This window comes from Mauremys reevesii, linkage group 2 (genome assembly GCF_016161935.1).
Source record: "Mauremys reevesii isolate NIE-2019 linkage group 2, ASM1616193v1, whole genome shotgun sequence".
Taxonomy (NCBI): Eukaryota; Metazoa; Chordata; order Testudines; family Geoemydidae; genus Mauremys; species Mauremys reevesii.
The window spans coordinates 90,686,843-90,705,924 of record NC_052624.1 but is presented as its reverse complement, the minus strand read 5'-3'; the positions used below and the strand labels follow the sequence as shown (position 1 = coordinate 90,705,924).

Genomic DNA, 19,082 nt, shown 5'->3' with positions numbered 1-19,082 from the left:
ACATAGCTGATATCTGGAAGGAACAAACACAGCTTAAAAAATATCAAACTGTTTACTGCTTGCTTCATGCGTCATTCCTGAAAAATGCTCATGCTGAAATCTGAACGTTCTGCTTTTGCTAGGCCATGAGATACAGTGTCCATAGAAGACCTCTTCATTTTCCCCAGCCCCACACAAGCGTGGTTGATGCTGTAGGAGTAAAGGTGGAAAAATGTACCTTGATCTTTTTGTCATAACTGTTTACCATTAGCTGTCATCACACTAATGTGTAGCAATAATGTTTTTGTGAATTTGCTGCCTGGAACACCCCAAAAATTCTTAATATTATCAAGCTGAATATTAAAAAGTAAGCAAAACTGAGTACTACTAGCTTGCATTATTGAACTGAACCAGTGAAATAATTAAAATGTTTAATTGCTCTGATGTGATGTTCTAACAGTGAATTTTCCTTCTTTTTTTAATCAGAAAAAACCATTGTCTGCAATAATAAAAGAAGTTTGTGATGGGTAAGTTCCTTTGATTCTTAAAATAAATAACAGAGAGAAATAGTGGCTGTAGTAATGTCTTTTAGTGAACCAACTTCTGTTGGTGAGAGAGCAAGCTTTGGGGAACCTTGTTTTCCAGACGTGAAGAAGAGCTCTGTGTAAGCACAAAAGCTTGTCTCTCTCACCAATAGAAGTTGGTCCAATAAAAGATCACCCACTTTGTGTCTCTAATAGCCTAGAATCGACACAGCTACAACACTGCATAAAATAAATAGCAGACATACAGATTTTCTGCAAGATAAATAAAATATCCCTAGTGATGACTTTCCTAAATTCTGAAGTTGATTTCAGAAAGGTTTTATCTTCAGACTTAGGGCTTGGCTACACTTGCAAGTTAGAGTGCATTAAAGCAGCCCCGAGTGCCCTAACTCCCGATGTGTCCACACTGGCAAGGCATGTAGAGTGCCTGCACTCTGCAGCTGGAGCGCTCCTGGTAATCCACCTCCACGAGAAGCATAAAGCTTGCTGTGCCCTGGCTGAAACGCCTGGGTGTCAGTGTGGACAAGGTGTTGCATTACTGTACTGTGATTGACCTCTGGAAACGTCCAATAATCCCCTGAAGTCAAGTGGTCATTCTTCTCATTGTGTTGAAATCGGCTGCAGGCATGCGGATATCCCCTTTCAAAGCTCCATTTCTGACAGCCAGCATGCTTATCTGCTCTGGGACAAAGCAAGCCTTTAGTGTGGAATGCTGCTGTTGTGAGTGTGTGTGATGAGGGGGAAGAGAGGGGGGTCTGCTGCTTCTGAACTTACAAGACAGCATGGTGACACAGTCTCAGCGCCCCAAAACATACTGTCTCTCCCCCCACATACACACAACACACTCCCTGTCATACCCCCCCCGCCCATTTGAAAAGCACGCTGCAGGCACTTGCACATTGGGATAGCTACCACAATGCACTGCTCTTTGGAGCGTTGCAAGAGCTGCTAATGTGGCCATGCCAGTGCGCTTGCAGCTAAGGGCTTGGCTACACTTACAAATTTGCAGCGCTGCAGCAGGGTGTGAAAACACACCCTCTCCAGCGCTGCAAATTGCGGCGCTGCAAAGTGCCAGTGTGGTCAAAGCCCCAGCGCTGGGAGCGCGGCTCCCAGCGCTGTACGTTATTCCCCACAGGGAGGTGGAGCTTTCTCCCAGCGCTGGCGCTTTGACTACACTTAGCGCTTCAAAGTGCTGCTGCGGCAGCGCTTTGAAGTGTAAGTGTAGCCAAAGCCTGACAGTGTAAACACACTGCAGCGTTTTCCCTGCTGCCATCTCTGAAGGCTGGTTTAACTTCCAGCGCTCTACATATGCAAGTGTAGCCATGCCCTTAGAATTTGCAAAATCCACTGGCCAGCTAAATTCAGTCTGAAAACTGTGTACCGGGAAGATTAAAAAGTGCTTTAACTTGTGCTTTATTAAGGGATAAAACTCATTTCTGTGCAGAAAGCCATCACAAAACCCCTTATGTGCAGGTTTTAGAGATGAGTTTTAACTGTAGAGTGTGCAACCACTTTATTGAGCATCTCTTTCAGTTCACAAATCAAGAAACATAAACTGTGAATTATGTTTCTAAGCCTGGTGGCTGTTGTGCAAATACCTAATCGGTGGAACAAGCAGCACAGAAGTGAAATGTTAAACATAACCTGTTATAAAATAAGAAGAAACTCTGTCATATTGTAATATTTAAACAGCATGTTTAATGTTTGCAAAAAATGCTCTTTTAATTAATTTTTAACTAGTGACACAGAAGGACAGAAACTAGTTTACAGTTCATGAAACTACAGCTAAAATATAGTAAAAGGCATATAGATTTTTGTAGTACTGTTTTTTTATTTGTTAAGGAGCATCTGTGTGCCTGGTGCTGTAGGAGTCACCAAGACAAGCTCCCTGCCTAGAGAGTTTTCCAGCATAATGGCCTTATGTTATAGGCACACATATCTATTGTAATGAGTTCAGTCCATCCTACTTGTTATAGTGGAAACTACACGTAGTAGTGTTGATAGGATGGGGCTGTTCTGCAATTTTTGTTTGTTTGGTTTTTGACTATGATGTAACTACCATTTAGGATTTATCTGTAATAAAGTAATTTTGTTTTCATAAAATGCTTTATATTGAATGTTGATATTAATGTAATGGAAGGTGATCAGAAGATTTATTTTTGAGTTTTAAACCTTGGGATTTGAAGGACTATATTATTGCATTGTTTCTATCACTCAATGGTCAAGCTGAGGGCTCTCCATTTCAAATTGTCAGGGGAAGGAGAGAAGAAAGGGAACAATATTCTGTTAAATTAGTTGTGGGTGTTTTGTACTTTTCTCTCTTCTCCTTGGATGTATGATTGTTTTTTCTCATTGTTGAGTGGACATGTGGAAATCTATAGATAGGACAGTACGTGAGACAGATGGACACTTGATTGTTGATAATCTTAAACACCAGTAATGAAGCTTCTTTTTTTCTCTTTCATTTTCTTATTCATATATTTTCATATTTTTAAGGTGGTCTCTTGTGAATCATGAAATTTATGCACTGCAACATGCTGATAGTTCCAATTTCTATATCACAGAAAAGGTAGGTAAACCACTTGACATGACTTTTTTGCATATTCTATTTCAAATGTTGTTTGCACTAACAGGCTGGTTTTGAAGCTAATTTAGAGGAAAAATTTAATTTTAAATTTTGACTTTGGAGTACTTGGACCAACCAGGTTGTAATGGGTCGGGCTTGCGTCATCTAAACTCTGGCTGGAAACACTGTCATAACATAATTCTACATACAGGAGTGTAATTGAAATATCTGAGTGCTTTTTTAGTGAAGCTTCCCATTAGGCAAGTGTAGCCTGATTTGGGGTGGGTTAGTAGGGTTGGTGGAATTTATCCACTTAATTTAATTTTATTTGATTAATTTTCTAATTAATTAGTAATATTAATAATAATGATTGGATATTAATAGTATGGGTTTGGCTCGCCAATGTGTATGATCAGAAGATAAAGTCCGTCCTGAATCAGGCTTCACAGAGTTTATAAAAGGAACTTCGGGGTATATGACAGGAACTTACACTGAGACAGATAGTCATAAAGACCTTTTATTAAAATCAATGAAACAATAAGTAAATGTTAAAAGATTACAGTTCAAGATTACAGTTCAAGATTACAGTTCAAGATTACAAAGTTAGAAAATATCACAGTTCTTTAAGAGATATATTTATGATAATACACTGTTATAAGCTCTGTAGTGCAGCAGCACTTTGGGTGTTTTTAACACCTCTGATAGAGGAAGCTATTTTAAGATTGCGTTTTGGTTTTAACCTTACATAAACTAGGTGCTTTAGAAGGTAAAGCAGAAGGGAAATTAGATTCCTTTTTACTTACAGTTTTGGAAAGAAATAATACTACGGCCTATTAATAGTTAATAGCCTTCGTAGATGGGTAGCATCGATACGTAGATGGGGTGGAGGCGATGGAGTGTAGACAGGAACAGATAGATGGGTGTATCGCCTGCCTAATGGTGATTTGTTTCACCTTTTATAGAGCATTATTCGGAAATCCTTCCTCCTATGCCCAAATTTCATCTTTCCCCCACGGAAATGTTAGGGTACACCTGCCTCATAGGCTAACGTGTGTGCGTATGAATGACAGTTATGTACGCATTTGTGGTGTACTTGTTAGATTTGTGGGCAAAAATCCCTTTTTCCACCCTTTACTGTTATTGGTTCAGTTAAAGGTCTCCAGACATCTGCATAGGTATTTTGTCTTATTATTACTTTTCTGAGTAAGGGTCCCAAAGGTTGCCTTTAGCGTCATACAGGATGTTGATATGTAGGTATCTTGCATTTCAGCTATTGCAAATCTATAAGCCTATTACATACTTAAATTTATCAAAAAACATTTTATACAGACCAACAGATTAATCCTCAGGGCTACACAAGGATGGTCAATGTACTGAATTGATTTCTTAATTAAATAGTATTTCTGAGAGCGATTAATTGCAGCAAATTCTGTTCAAATTTAGGGTTACTTCACTGCCATAAAATCAGTGAAAAATAAAAATGATAGCGCATCAAATTTAGAGGCAGGGCCGGCTCTAACTTTTTTGCCGCCCCAAGCAAAAAAGAAGAGCGCTGCCCCACCCTACCCCCCCCCGAGCGTTGCGTCGCCTGATGCCCTGCCCCCCGAGCGTCACGCCGCCCAAAGCCCCTGCCCCCCCACGAGAGCGGCGCCAAGCCCCTGCCCCCCCCGGGCGCCGTGCCAAGCCCCCGTCCCCCTCCAAGCGCTGCGCTGCTCTAAGCCCCCGCCCCCCCTCCGAGTGACGTGCCAAGCGCCCACCCCTCCGAGCGCCCCGCGCCGCCCAAGCACCGCCCCACCTGAAGGCTCCCCCCCTCCCCCAAGCGCCGGGCCGCAGAAACAAAAGAAACAACCCTCCAGCGCTGCCCTGAGGAACCAAAAAAAAAAAAACCCGAGCACCTCCCTGTCCCAAGGTGCCACCCCAAGCACGTGCTTGGTCAGCAGGTGCCTGGAGCCGGCCCTGTTTAGAGGCAAAGTACAGCCCTGTTATTTGCCATCAGTGATGCAGTTGCACCAATGGTAGCATCAGTGGCATTTTTACCATTGTGCCATCTAACCCTGGTTAGACTTAAGCACAATATGTAGATGATTACATATTGTTACCCCTTTTTGGCTTGAGTGGTTAGCTAAAATTCAGTATCCTGCATGGTGGTTCCATTAGGAGGTGAAATCGATGATAGTCAATTGACGATAGCCAGTTCTGTCTTTGATGCAATCCTGCTTGTTTATGTACAAAGGCCTATCTGCTAGGATACAGGAGAATTAAAAAAGGGGATAGTTTCTTTGACTTTGCCCACAGTTGCTAGACGCTTTCAGGATTTTAGTTTTTTTCCAGTGCTTCCATGTCTGGTGCTTCCTTGCTATCTACCTTCTGCCCACATAGTTGAAATTCCTCAGCAGCCTCACAAGTGCCTTTGTTTTTGGGTGATGACATATGCCAGTGTTTTGGTTGGAGGTCCCTTTTGTTTCTGCTATCTGATTCCATAAAAGAGCTTAATGGCTTCTTATAACTGTCCTAAATGAAGGACTTTGTTTTTGAGAGCAGTTTCAATGAGGTGTAGCCCAACCCATGACAATATAAAATCAGCGGAGACAAAAAAATATTTGCTGAACTCACCTTTTTTTTGCAAGGAATTCACAGTTCAGGTGGAAATTATCATAAACAAAGTATTATAACACATGTGGTACACAACCTCACACACTGATCTTACATATTTGTGTTTTGTGGAGCCAGTTCAATTGAGGATACAGTTAGTCTTATCTCTGAATTTTGTTTGGGGTTTGTGTGCAAACCTTTCCATTATTTAAACATTTTTTGTTTTGGGAGGGTTTTTTTGGGGAGGGGTTGTGGGGGAGAGAGAAGAGATGAGCAGGGTGAATTGAAGGGGCTAGAGGTGCTGTCATATTTTGAACCTGACCGTATACTGTATGACTACATGGAAGAGTCCAAGTTTCAGAGGGAGAGCAGGGGGCCACAAAATAAACGTTAACTAACTGCATAAGCTAGCTATGAACATAAAAGTTAGCGAGAAATTAGCACTTATTTATGACTTTTTTTCATTAAAATTTGTTTCCTTGTTTTCAGAATTACAGTGGTAATTGGTTTTAAAATGTAAAATAAGAGTTGTGATGGTGCCCACGGTCTTGATGTTTATGAAGCTCATTTAGTCTTCAGACATTCAGTCCCTCTGCTGCTGATGTTTGTGCACGTTCACTGGGAAGCAGCATAGAGGAAATTAAAACATGTAAGATGTACAGTATTTGTTGAAGGCTAAAGAAAGCTTCAGTACACCACTTCCCTTTTTTCTAAGTGGCTGATCTAGTAGAAATGAGCTGCAAGGACTGTGTAATACTTGCCACCTCCCTGCTACATGCTGTACTTCTGCTCCAGCTTTGCACGTGTGATGTTGGTTTAAGTTGTTTTGGGGGCTAGATGCCCTGGCAATGGGCAGTTCATACAAACATGTGATTGCATGAGCTTAGATTGTAATTAATTGTAACTCTAATAAAAATGGGAAACATACTAATTAAGCGTGATGCACTCATTTAAACAATTCAAAGGTTTGCATTCCTGTCTAGTGTAATTCTGCTGAGCTCACTGAAATGACATCAGAGATGAATTTGGCCTAAAGAATGCAGTTGGTATGTTGCTACAAAGGCAGTACTCTTAACCTGTGCAGTAAGGGCCTGATTCAGAATTCAATGTAATCAGTGGGAAGACTCCCACTGATTTAATTTCATGTGCATTAATTAATTTCATGTGCATTTATTTATGAGGCTAACTGGGCCGCACACAGGAAAATAATGTAACTAAATTCCCAAGTGATTCCCAGTATTTCTAGATACTGTCTTTGACATTGATAAAGTGTTAAATTGATCATTATAAGTAATGAAAATGATTTGGCTGGGTTTTAGGTAGGTCAGCTAAAATTTTCTGTCAACATTTTTTTGGTAAAAAATCTGCGGTTTTGACCAAATGAAAGCATCTTCTTTCCAAAGAAAATTTCAATTTTTCATTGAAAAATGGAACACTTGACAGCCAGAAAAGTTTCTGGAATGTTTTGATTCGGATATGTGACATGGTTCCTTGTGTCCCCTCACTATTGTATGGGCTTGGCTTCCCAGCTAGACTACATCTCCCATGATGCACTTCCTATTACCTAGGAAGACTATGGTGCATTATGGAAGATGTAGTCTAACCAGGGAACCTGGCCAATAGAGGAGAATGGGAGCATGAGGCACCTGAATGACAACTTTCATGAGGCAGCACAGTGGCATTTCTAAATCAAAATATTTTTGGTTTTGGCTGAAATACTTAGGTTTTGGATTTTTTTCTGAAAAGTCAAAATTTCTGGGTGAGTAGACAGAACCCATTTTCTGACCAGTTCTAGTTTTATGCCATGTTTATAAATAGAGAGATGTCTGACTGGGATATAGACTGCAAGAGATTTACATGGATATTTTTGACATTTGATTTTCCACTGTGTACATGCTGACTGACTTTCTTGGTGTTCGTGTCTGTTCTAATTTCTCCCGTTCTTTTTGCAGCTACAGACTAACACGGCTGCTACTCTGAAACCTGTTTTAATTTGAAACACCATTCTCTGTGTCTGTGTCCTGGCAATGGTGATGGCCAGACTGAAGGTGTTAACATAATCACAAAGGATCTTCCTCATAGTCAGTAATTGAGACTGCAGCGCTTACTAGCATGTGCATTTACTTATGAGGCTATCCATGCTAGTGAGCAGCGTTTGTGCGATCAAATGTACAAGGCATTGTGCAGTATACAAAGCAATTTGGTTTTATCCCAGGTTGCATGGACTTCTGTTAAGTTCGGAAGATGCTTTTTTTTACTGTTGTCATAGAGCTGTTTCGTGTATTTCCAGTTGGGACTTAAGTTTATTTTTCTTTTGTTTAATAAACCCCACTCCTTCCCTTCCTGCAACAAACTGAAAAAATGGAAGGGAGCTTTGATGACACAGTAAACTGTTTAGAAAGACTAAATTTAGCGGTCTCCAGGGACTGCTCGTAAATTTATTTTAAAAAATATATACAGACCATATATACAGTTTTTCATTTAACTGTTTAAGTCATACCAGACAACCTTTTGAGCATGCCTCAGTTCATTTCAGGACCTCCCTCCTTCCTCTTGTTTCTTTTTCTTTTTAAAATTCAAATTGGTGGATACTTCAAAGGCTTCCAGGGGGGAAACTATTGAATGAACTAATTTAGGAAATGGCTGATATTTCTTCTCCCCTCCTGAATAATATAATGGGAATGCTTTGCCCATCACATTTAATTGTGACACACATTTTCCAGAGAATGAGGCACGACTGAACTTGACTGTTTACACATAAGTACAGTATGTGCAGAGAAGGTTTCTAAGGGTACATCTTCACTACCCGCCGTATCGGCAGGTAGCAATCGATTTCTCGGGGATCGATATATCGCATCTCATCTAGCAAGGTTTGAGAAATACACAGGCTGTTTTGAAGAAAAGAATCAGGGGTACATTTCCACAGGCTGCTCGGCTCTAACCTCTATCTTGGTGGGTTTCATGTTTCTGTCTTGGAGAAGATTTGCTCTGGGCTTTTTCTGTTCGGTTCAGAAGAAAGTTTGCTAGCTTTTCGTTGCTTTTAATTCATGCTTTGGGTGGGAAGAGACTGTCATTTAGAACGTTTTGGGTTGTGCTGCAAGGAAGATTTTGATGAGTTTGTTTATTCCATGCTGAAAAAATGTAGTGTGTCTGACTCTGAGTCACGTAAATAACTGAGAAGAGCATTAAATGCCACCAGTATTACTCACACGTCTGTGACTTTTATTGTTGTTGTTCACGGTTTACCGCTGCCTGCTGGATGCACGCTTTAAAGAGATGATTATACATGCCGCTTCTACCTGGTCTACTTCTACATGGTCTCCCCATATTTTGCTTAGTAAGATGCTGCTTCCAAAGTGAATGCAGGGAAAACGCCAGAGGTCATGATAATCTTATGTTCTTCAGTGAAGCTTAGTAGCCTAATGAAGAATAGATGGGTCACAGCACTGAGCAGTTTAACTCCGCCATGCTGGGTGACACACAGACCTCTTATGAGAGGCCATCGCTAAAGCACAAGTTTAATGTTTTGCACTGTTGGCAAAGATTAACTGTCCCTGTATAGATATTCACAAGTCTATGTGCAGGTCATATCTTTGATGAGCCGGTCACTTGTTAACTTATGGCCTTTCAGTTAGATACTGGTTCCAAATACACCTCTACCTCGATATAACGCTGTCCTTGGGAGCCAAAAAATCTTACTGCGTCATAGGTGAAACCGCATTATATTGAACTTGCTTTGATCCACCGGAGTGCGCAGCCCGGCCCCCCCCGGAGCACTGCTTTACCGCATTCTATCTGAATTTGTGTTATATCGGGTCGCGTTATATTGGGGTAGAGGTGTAATAGGAAATTTTGATGTGAAAATGTTATGAACATGGAACTGTTAACACATGGCTCACAATTATATTTTCATTTTCATGTGATGAACAGCACATCTGTGTCTTGGTTGTCCCCGGGAGAACTCCTAGCTTTGAAACTGTTCTTTATTTCCTCATGTCACCTTAAAACCACACACACACCAAACGGCTCTCTGTTCACATGGTTTTTCTAACTTCATAACAAAATGAAATAGAGCCACTGGAGAAATCAGTGTAAAAGATTAACATTAACCTTCTCAATCAGTGGTAAGGGCAAAGTTTTAGCAGGTCAGCCAGGGTTCCTACTAGAGATGGTTCAAATGAAGAAAGAGAGGCTTTGGAGCCAGAAGTGTTTGGGTCCCAGGTTTTGGTGTGGCCTGTAATAAAACATTTTTAAATCTGTGCCACAAAAGAGCATAATAGCTTCCTTTTCTTTCCCTCCCTGCCCATTCCTTTACTATTTTGTTTTTCTTGCTTTGTTTTCTGTTCTTATTTTTTGGGAAAAAATTAAATACAATACAAATGTAAAAAAAGGAAGCATGTTATAGCAGTTTTTATTAAAATGTAGGAAGTTATGAAGACAGTAAGAAGAAAGTAAATTACCTATACATAATGCCAAAATTTAATCACAAAAATTTAACTTGTATTTTAAGGGACCTCTTCATTGGTTTTATTCAGTTATTTGAATTCTTTTAAAAGGTTTGTGGTAACTGGGAGGTACTTAAAATAGTTGAGACTTATTATTTATTTGTATTATTGTACTGACTAAGAGCCCCAGTCATGCATCATGCTAGGCGTTGTACAAAAAAAAAAAAAAAGCCCTTATAAACTTTGGGAGAGACGGGGTGGTGGTGGTGGTGGCTGTAGTTCTTATTAGGGTGGACTGATTTAAATCAAAGTAATTAAAATAATCAGTTTTAATCATTATTTAAGTGAGCATGCAGGAATCCTTGATTTAAATTGTAGATATTAATCATGTTTTGTATTTCTAATTAATTATTTTCCTAAAGAAAGGTTGATTGTCATTGTTTGGTAGCCATTAAAACACTTTGATTTGCAATTAAATGTAGCCTTTATGCTAAATATGGTGCTTCTTTTTGCTAACTAGGAGAACACACTATAGCCATACACATTTATTTAAGCAATCATACAGCTTTTATTCTGATTACTAATTTTTACAGTTTTGATCGTTAGAAAATGATGAATGATGCATTTGTTGTATACTAGATGATGGTTAATTTTTACTTGTAATTTTTGTCAATCTTTTATTTGGATGGAAATTCAAAATCAGTTAAAAATGTATAAAACCAGAATTTTAATTTTTTATCAGTTAAATAAAATTACCTAAATGTGCTGGATACATAAGAGAAGAAGTTTATCACATGCTTTTGTATTTAATTTTAAACTAATTTATTAAACAAAGGAAGTATTCTCTAATTAGTGAATTGAACTCATGGTTTCTGGTTAGGGTTGCCAGGCGTCCAGTTTTCGACCGGAACACCCAGTTGAAAAGGGACCCTGGAGTCTCCGGTCAGCAGCGCTGACCATGCTGTTAAAAGTCCAGTCAGTGGTGCAGTGGGGCTAAGGCAGGCTCCCTACCTGGATCTGCATGGCTTCCAGAAGCGGCCGGCATGTCCCTGCGGCCCCTAGGCACAGGGGTGGCCAGGAAGGCTCCGTGTGCTTCCCCTTCTCCCCCCATGCGCTGGCTCCACAACTCACTTTGGCTGGGAACCACGGCCAATGAGAGCTGTGGAGGCAGCGCCTATGAGAGAGGGCAGGTGCATGGAGTTGCCTGGCCACGCCTCCACCTAGGGGCTGGAGGGACATGCTGGCTGTTTCCAAGAACCACCTGGTGTAAGCGCCACCCAGAGCCCATACCCTGAACCCCTACCCCAGCCCTGAGCCCCCTCCCACACCCAAACTCCCTCCTGGAGCCTGCGCTCCCTCCACGCTCCAACCCCCTGCCCCAGCTCTTAGCCCCCTCCTGCACTCCAACCCCCTTGGCCACAGCCAAGAGCCCCCTCCTTCACCCAAACTCTCTCCTGGAGGCTGCACCCTGAACCCCCTCCACACTCCAACCCCTGCCCCAGCCCTGGACCCCCCCCCCAAACCTCAACCCCCTCCTCCCTGGCCCCACACCTCCAGCTGGAGCCCTCACCTCTCACGCGCCCCAATCACCTCCCCCAGCCTGGAGCCCCCTTCCGCACCCTGAACCTCTCATTTCTGACCCCACCCTGGAGCCCGTGCCACCAGCTGGAGCCCTCACCCCCTCCAACATTCATTCAGAGGTTTAGGGTCACCTGAGCATAGGGTTATGTTCTTGACCATCTTCCGGAGCTCTCACCCCCTCCCATGCCCCAACCCCCTGCCACACCTTAGAGAAAGTGAGCGAGGGTGGGGGGAGAGCAAGCGACAGAGGGAGGGGGGAATGCAGTTTATCCAACCCTCCCCCTATTAAGGGTGGGGCTGAGTGGGACCTGGGGCAGGGGGTGGGACAAGGGTGTTCAATTGTCTAAAATCAGAAAGTTGGGAACCCTATTTCTGGTCCCCATAACCATCAAGATTTTAGAACCTGTAGATCTTTCTCAACTAGTTTTTATTCATATATTGGAGGAGGAAAACAAGTTTTCCTGCTCTTCCAAATCCAGGCTGGTTTTTAACTTTGAATGAACTAGTCATTGAACTTAACTAGTTGCATAAACTGAAATAAAAAATACTCTTTCTGCACCTGCAGAGGAGTCTATTGCTGTCAAAAGCTTGTTTAGCACTTCAACAACTGGTCTTCCAGGTGCTCAGCCATTGACTTCAAATGTTTGACTTTCTTTAAAACTTGACAGCAAATGTGTGCTGATTAATATTATTTTTGGTATTTAATTCAGTTGATTTTAATAGATTATCTGTAGTTTAGGTCTTAACATAGCTGTCAATTTTAAATGTAATTTTAAATAGGTTTATTTTGAAAAAAAATCAGTTAAAGTTAATTTAAAAGAATGTGATTATGTGATAATCATAGATGTTTATCCACACTGGTTCTTAGAAGTGCAATTTTACATAGTGATACAAGGCTAGGTTGGAACTTTACCATCGGCCCTGCATAAGGAACAGAGAGGGTTAAAACAGTTGATCTGTTGTTGAAGACCAGCCAGGATCAGTCACAAATTTCTCCTGCTCCTTTATCCTGGTGCAGCTTACTCCTTGCAGTGTGCCTGGCCAGATACTCTGGCTGGCAAGTGGTGAAGGGCCGGGTAGGGAGAAAGCTCTTTTCACTTTCCGCTCCCTTACCATGCACTTACTTGAAATAGGGAATGTCAGTCAAGTAGCTGCTTTGTCTTCCTTTCCTTCCCCTGTGGCTAGACTCAAAATCTTGAGCAGGCGAGTAAGGGGGAAGGGTGGATATACTATAGAGGGGTGCTATATTCTTCTTTACTACCCTACATGTCTGAGCAAGAGCTGTGACAATCAAGCCCATAATGATGAGTCATTTGTATTCCTACATATGATGGTATTGCGGAATAGGGCCTAATTCTGCTTGCGTCCTTGTGGGCCAGACCTATGTTCACTTGGTGTTTAGCAGTTGTGATGTTCCAAAATGTTGAACCAGGTTCATTTAAGAGGAACTTTGGAATTGATTTAGGGTATGTCTTCTCTGCAGTTAGCCTGGGCTCTTAGCTAGGTATTGCTCCTAACCCTCCTCCCATCCACACACAGACTTCTCAGTTGAGTTTGGTGGTGCTGTAACTCCAGGCTTGCTGGCTGGCTGGGAGTGTGGGTTAGAGCCCGGGTTCCTCTTTTGTTTGGACTGGTAACCTGCCTGCTTTTCAGAAGGGATGCAGGCTGAATCACTCACATTCTTATAAAAGGAACAGGAGTACTTGTGGCACCTTAGAGACTAACAAATTTATTTGAGCATAAACTTTTGTGGGCTACAGCCCACTTCATTGGATGCATAGAATGGAACATATAGGAAGAGTGTGTGTGTGTGTGTGTGTGTGTATATATATATATATATATATATATATATATATATATATATAAAAATACACACATACAGAGAAGATGTCATAGGAGCTCTAAGAAGCTAATTAATTAAGATGACCTGTTATCAGCAGGAAAAAAACTTTTGTAGTGATAATCAAGATGGTCAATTACAAACAGTTGACAAGAGGTGTAAGGCTAGTTATCATAAAGAAAAAGATTCAAGTAGTGTAATGACTCAGCCATTCCCAGTCTCTATTCAAGCCAGAGTTAATGGTATCTAATTTGCAAATCAATTCAAGCTCAGCAGTTTCTCTTTGGAGTCTGTTTTTGAAGTCTTTCTATTTCAAAATTGCCACCAATAAATTTGTTAGTCTCTAAGGTGCCACAAGTACTCCTGTTCTTTTTACGGATACAGACCAACACGGTTGCTACTCTGAAAGCTGTCACCTTCTTATAGTCCTCCAATGCCTTCCCACAGTTTCCCCTCTGTGCTCAGGACAAACAAGTTTTCCCACAATACACCAGTAAGTGTAGCATCAATGAGAACACAGTGAGTTGAGTAGGGCTTTGCACTGTGGCTGCTCACATCTGGCCTAGGTTATCTTGGGTGCCCAGACCTGGTTGCCTATTCCCTGGGCTAACGCTGCACTGAAGATATACCTTTAGTTAAACTTGTGCAATAAGGCTGTGAAAATACAGTCTGAGTTTGATGATTTTATTTGGGTTTAATTTAAATTGATTAGTACCAGGCATAAACTAAACCAAAACAAGTCATTCGTCAAATGACTTTTTTTCTGATTGTGTACATACAAGTTCCCACCAGTGTAACTCAATTGGTGCAAACTTGTAGACAATCATAAAAGTGGAGGAAAAAGTGGTTAATCTGCAGTCATTAATGTGCTGCATGTCCTTCTGGCTAGTGACTACAACTCAACACATATTGATGAAACTGATGTAACTTTCATCTTGTCTTTAAATGCAGGGAACTTTCATTCATTCATGTTGAGTACAGTCAATTCTTATTCAGTCATATTTTCATTGCTTTTAAACTTTTATGTCTGAAACTTGTGAAGATGCCCCACTTTTTTTTTTCTTTCATGCCTCCTACAGTTCATTTTCATTTGAAAATGGAGCAGGCATTGCTTCTCACCATTTATTTTGAGAACGTTTTACTTCTGTATTGTTTTGCAAATGGTACAGTCCTCACCTGGCTTTTCATCCTCCCCCACCCCAGCCCCTTGCTCCATTTACAGATTGAATGTTCTTATTGTTTGTGAACCAGAGTATAGTTAAGTAACCAGTATTTGCTCTGTCTGAAAGGTGCCTTTGCTCCTGACCTATTTTTCTCTGAATAGAACCTGTAATTGTATGTTCTGGTGAAATTGTAAGCGCTGTGTGTGGGAGGTTCTGTAAAAGATAGAACAAAAAACGAACCTTTTGTAGTTTTTAGTCTTTCATTTCAGTATTAATCTCTTTCCTCTGGGTTGTAAGCAAACATGCTGAATAGCAGGGGTTTCTGATTTAGTGCTTAGCCTGGTACTTCCTTAGCATCTGTAGATAATATGAAAGTGGGAGACAGCATGGAAGTTAGAGATGGAAGTAACTTGGTAGGTTATCTAGTTCTTTCCCCTGCCATTTCAGCATTATTCCCTGTAATATACTCCCTGGCATATAGTGTCTAGTGCTTTGTTGTCCAGTTTATGACTCAAGCAGTGGGGTTTCCACTACTTCCTTTGCCAGACTATTCTGCAGTCTGAGAGATCACTTCTTAGAATTTTTTTGTTCACCCTAAATTTTCCTTTAAAAAAAATCATAATTTCCATCATGCCTATTTATAATGCTTCCTTGTACCACCCTAAAAAACAACCCATTCTCCTTGGTGTTTGCATCTTTTAAAATATTTGATACAGTTTTGTTCTCTACTTAGTTGTTTATTATCATCATCTATATGGTGCTAATGTTATGCATGAATATATGTGTGCCAGGATCCCCGGGGTACAATCTGGAACTGTGGGACCACTGTGCCCCCTTAACTCTCCAGCCCGGGTTGTCTCTCTCAATGCCAGTGATAAGCAGCAAACTCCTCCAGGCACTGTGATCATTCAGCCATCAGCATGTGGAGACCGATACCCAGCTAGGTTGCATGAATGCTCTCTAGACCCACATGAATTATACAGAGAGAAGCACCAGCCTTGCACCTCAGGAATATACTGTCCTACACTGCTCAAAATGGCCTTGGACATTGCAAGCTCATTAATTAGTTTGCATGCCAACAAAGGGTAGTGGTCATGCAACAGCCCTTGTTAACCTGAGCTGAGATTCTCTAAGTATTTCAACCAAAACCACGCGGTTTTAGGTAAAATATAAAACAGACTTAAAATCTATCTTTCTGTAGTTAATAAGTGATCATAAATAGCAGGCATAGAGATCAAAGTTGGTTGTATAAGAAATAAAAATAAAATTGTCTAAATTCTACAGACTCAGCAAGATTTGAATCAAGCAATTTTTCACCCCACTGGATGTTTCAGGCAGTTTACAGTTCTTACACAGGCGGAATTTCCTTCTCAGCCTGGGATTAATCTCTCCCAGTTCAAAGTCTTTGGGCTTGGCTACACTTGCAAGTTGCAGCACTGGTGGAGGCGTTCCAGCGCTGCAATTATTCTCCGTCCACACTTGCAAGGCACATCCAGCGCTGCAACTCCCTGGCTGCAGCGCTGGCTGTGCACCTGGTCGGGTTGGGGTATAAGGAATGCAGCGCTGTTGATCCAGCGCTGCTCATCAGGTGTGGACACACACCACCGCTTTAATTGGCCTCCAGGGAATAAGGAGATATCCCAGAATTCCTGTTCAGCCACTCTGCTCATCAGTTTGCACTCTACTGCTCTGGCCTCAGGTGACCCGCCCTTTAAATGCCCCAGGAATTTTAAAAATCCCCTTCCTGTTTGCTGCAGCCAGGTGTGGAGTGCAATCAGTTAATCTTTACAGGTGACCATGCCTCCACGCGGCAAACGAGCCCCAGCATGGAGCAATAGCGAGTTGCTGGACCTCATTAGTGTTTGGGGGGAGGAAGCTGTGCAGTCCCAGCTGCGCTCCAGCCGTAGGAATTATGATATCTTTGAGGAGGTATCAAGGTCCATGCTGGATAGGGGCCATGATCGGGACGCGCTGCAATGCAGGGTTAAAGTAAAGGAGCTGCGGAGTGCCTATTACAAAGCCCGCGAGGGAAACCGCCACTCCGGCGCTGCCCCCACGACCTGCCGTTTTTACAGGGAGATGGACGCGATACTTGGGGGTGACCCCACTGCCAATCCGAGGACCACGATGGACACTTCTGAGCAGGGTGGGGGACAGGAGGAGGAGGAGGAGGAGGCGGCGGGGGGGGAAGGAAACCGCGAGTGAAGCTACTGGGATGGGGGAAGACACCCCAGAGTCCCAGGAGGCATGCAGCCAGGAGCTCTTCTCAAGCCAGGAGGAAGGTAGCCAATCGCAGCAGCCAGCAGTTGCTGAAGGACAAGCAGAGGAGCGGGTTACCGGTAAGCGGCTTTTATTTTCAGGGAGGAAATGTTTCGGGAGAGGAGGGGGGGTTAGGGCTGCATGCATGCATGCCTAGATGTGGAATAGCCCATTGATGTGGTCTATCACGTCACGGTAATCGGCTGCAGTAATCTCCTCAAAAGTTTCAGCCAGAGCGTGGGCAGTGTGCCTGCGCAGGTTTATAGGGAGAGCCACTGTGGTCCTTGTCCCAGTCAGGCTAACGCGTCCACGCCACTGTGCCGCGAGAGGTGCGGAGACCATTGCTGCACACAGGCAAGCTGCATAGGGGCCAGGGCGGAATCAGCATTGCTGTAGAAGACCTTCCCACTCTTCCCTGGTGACCCGCAGCAGCGAGATATCTTCCAGGAGTAACTCCTGTGGAAAATGTTGGGAGACTGTTTAGTGCAGATGCCCCCTGCAGCTGTTTGCTGTCCCCAACGCACAGAAACCCCTGCACAGCCCTGAAGCAATCAGTACCCCTTACTCACCATTTCGTGGCTGCTGTTGTGTTATGTGTGTGCTCTTATTTGGTATGGGAAAAGTATGCTAAAGTGAAGACTGTAAACTCCTTCAGTGTGTGGGAATTACTGTTTGGATGAGATAATGAACAATGCTACCCTGTTAACTGTTGCCATTTTTGCCTTCCAAAAGTGACCTTGACTGCTGGACTGCCAAGCTCCACCACAGCACAGAGACTACAGAATCTGAGGAAAAAGCCGCGAAAAACCAAGGAAGACATGCTGAAAACAGTTATTGATCACTCTGCTAGAGAGAGAGTAAACACCTGCAGGAGTGGAGAGAAAGGGAAAGCAGGATCCACCAGAGACATTGGCGGAGAAACGCTGTGGCAAAGAGGAAAAGCACAAACCAGCTGCTAGGCATCCTGGCGCGCCAAGCGGACTCTCTCCAGGCACTGGTAGCCATGCAGGCAGAGCAGTCCCGTGCTGCCCCACAGCCCCCCCCGTCCCAAATTTTATTCTCTTCTGCCCCAATGTCAGCTCCAAACCCCCTTCCCCAGCATCCAGGTTCTTACCACCACCAGCTGCCTCCAACACCTGTACGTTCACCAACCAGCCCTGAGAACTACGACCCTTACCCTCTGCACTCAACCCCCATCACCATGCAGTATATGCACCCTGAAGTGCAGCAGCCATTGCACAGCACTGCAGACAGGACATATGCAAACTTGTGACTGTACAGTTCACCAACCCACCCCCCTGCCCTAGGTTCCTGAAATGTTGTGCGTTTGTCAATGAAGTTTTTTTCTTTTCAATAAAATAAATCTTGGCTTTGAAAACAGTCTTTATTATTGCAGATAGTGAAAGATACCTTATCCCAGTAAAGAAACAGTCACTGCAAATCATGTTAGGGATAATAGAATCCTAACAGTGTAACCACTGCACTTCACTCCCATGCAAGGCAGCAAACATTACTGTTGGCTTTCAGCCTCAAATTCTTCCCTCAAGGCATCCCTAATCCTTGTAGCCCTGTGCTGGGCCTCTCTAGTAGCCCTGCTCTCTGGCTGTGCAAATTCAGCCTCCAGGACTTGAACCTCGGTGGTCCATGCCTGACTGAATGTTTCACCCTTCCCTTCACAAATATTATGGAGGGTACAGCATGCGGATATAACCGCGGGGATGCTGCTTTCCCCCAAGTCTAGCTTCCCATACAGGGACCTCCAGCGGGCTTTTAAATGCCCAAAAGCACACTCCACAGTCATTTGGCACCGGCTCAGCCTGTAGTTGAACCGGTCCTTGCTCCTGTCAAGCTTCCCTGTATAGGGTTTCATGAGCCAAGGCAGTAACGGGTAAGCGGGGTCTCCAAGGATCACAATGGGCATTTCGACGTCCCCTACTGTGATCTTCCTGTCTGGGAAATAAGTCCCTGCCTGCATCTTCCTGAACAGGCCACTGTTCCGAAAGATGCGTGCATCATGCACCTTTCCAGGCCAGCCTGTGTAAATGCCAATGAAATGCCCACGGTGATCCACAAGCGCCTGGAGAACCATAGAGAATTACCCCTTCCGATTAA

The 19,082-nt window shown here is 42.9% G+C and overlaps 1 protein-coding gene across 6 annotated transcripts in view; it reads left to right on the top strand.

The window, feature by feature from the left end:
• ELMO1 (engulfment and cell motility 1) overlaps window positions 1–19,082 on the top strand; it is a 448,062-nt gene that overhangs the window by 98,231 nt on the left and 330,749 nt on the right. For all 6 annotated transcript variants that reach the window (XR_005593822.1, XM_039523397.1, XM_039523400.1 and 3 more), the window contains exons 3-4: window positions 466–506; window positions 3,021–3,093. Coding sequence is in view for 5 of the 6 variants with exons in the window: in XM_039523397.1 (XP_039379331.1) it covers window positions 466–506; window positions 3,021–3,093 (114 nt within the window). In the remaining variant the exon portion in view is untranslated. The remainder of the gene's footprint in view (window positions 1–465; window positions 507–3,020; window positions 3,094–19,082) is intronic.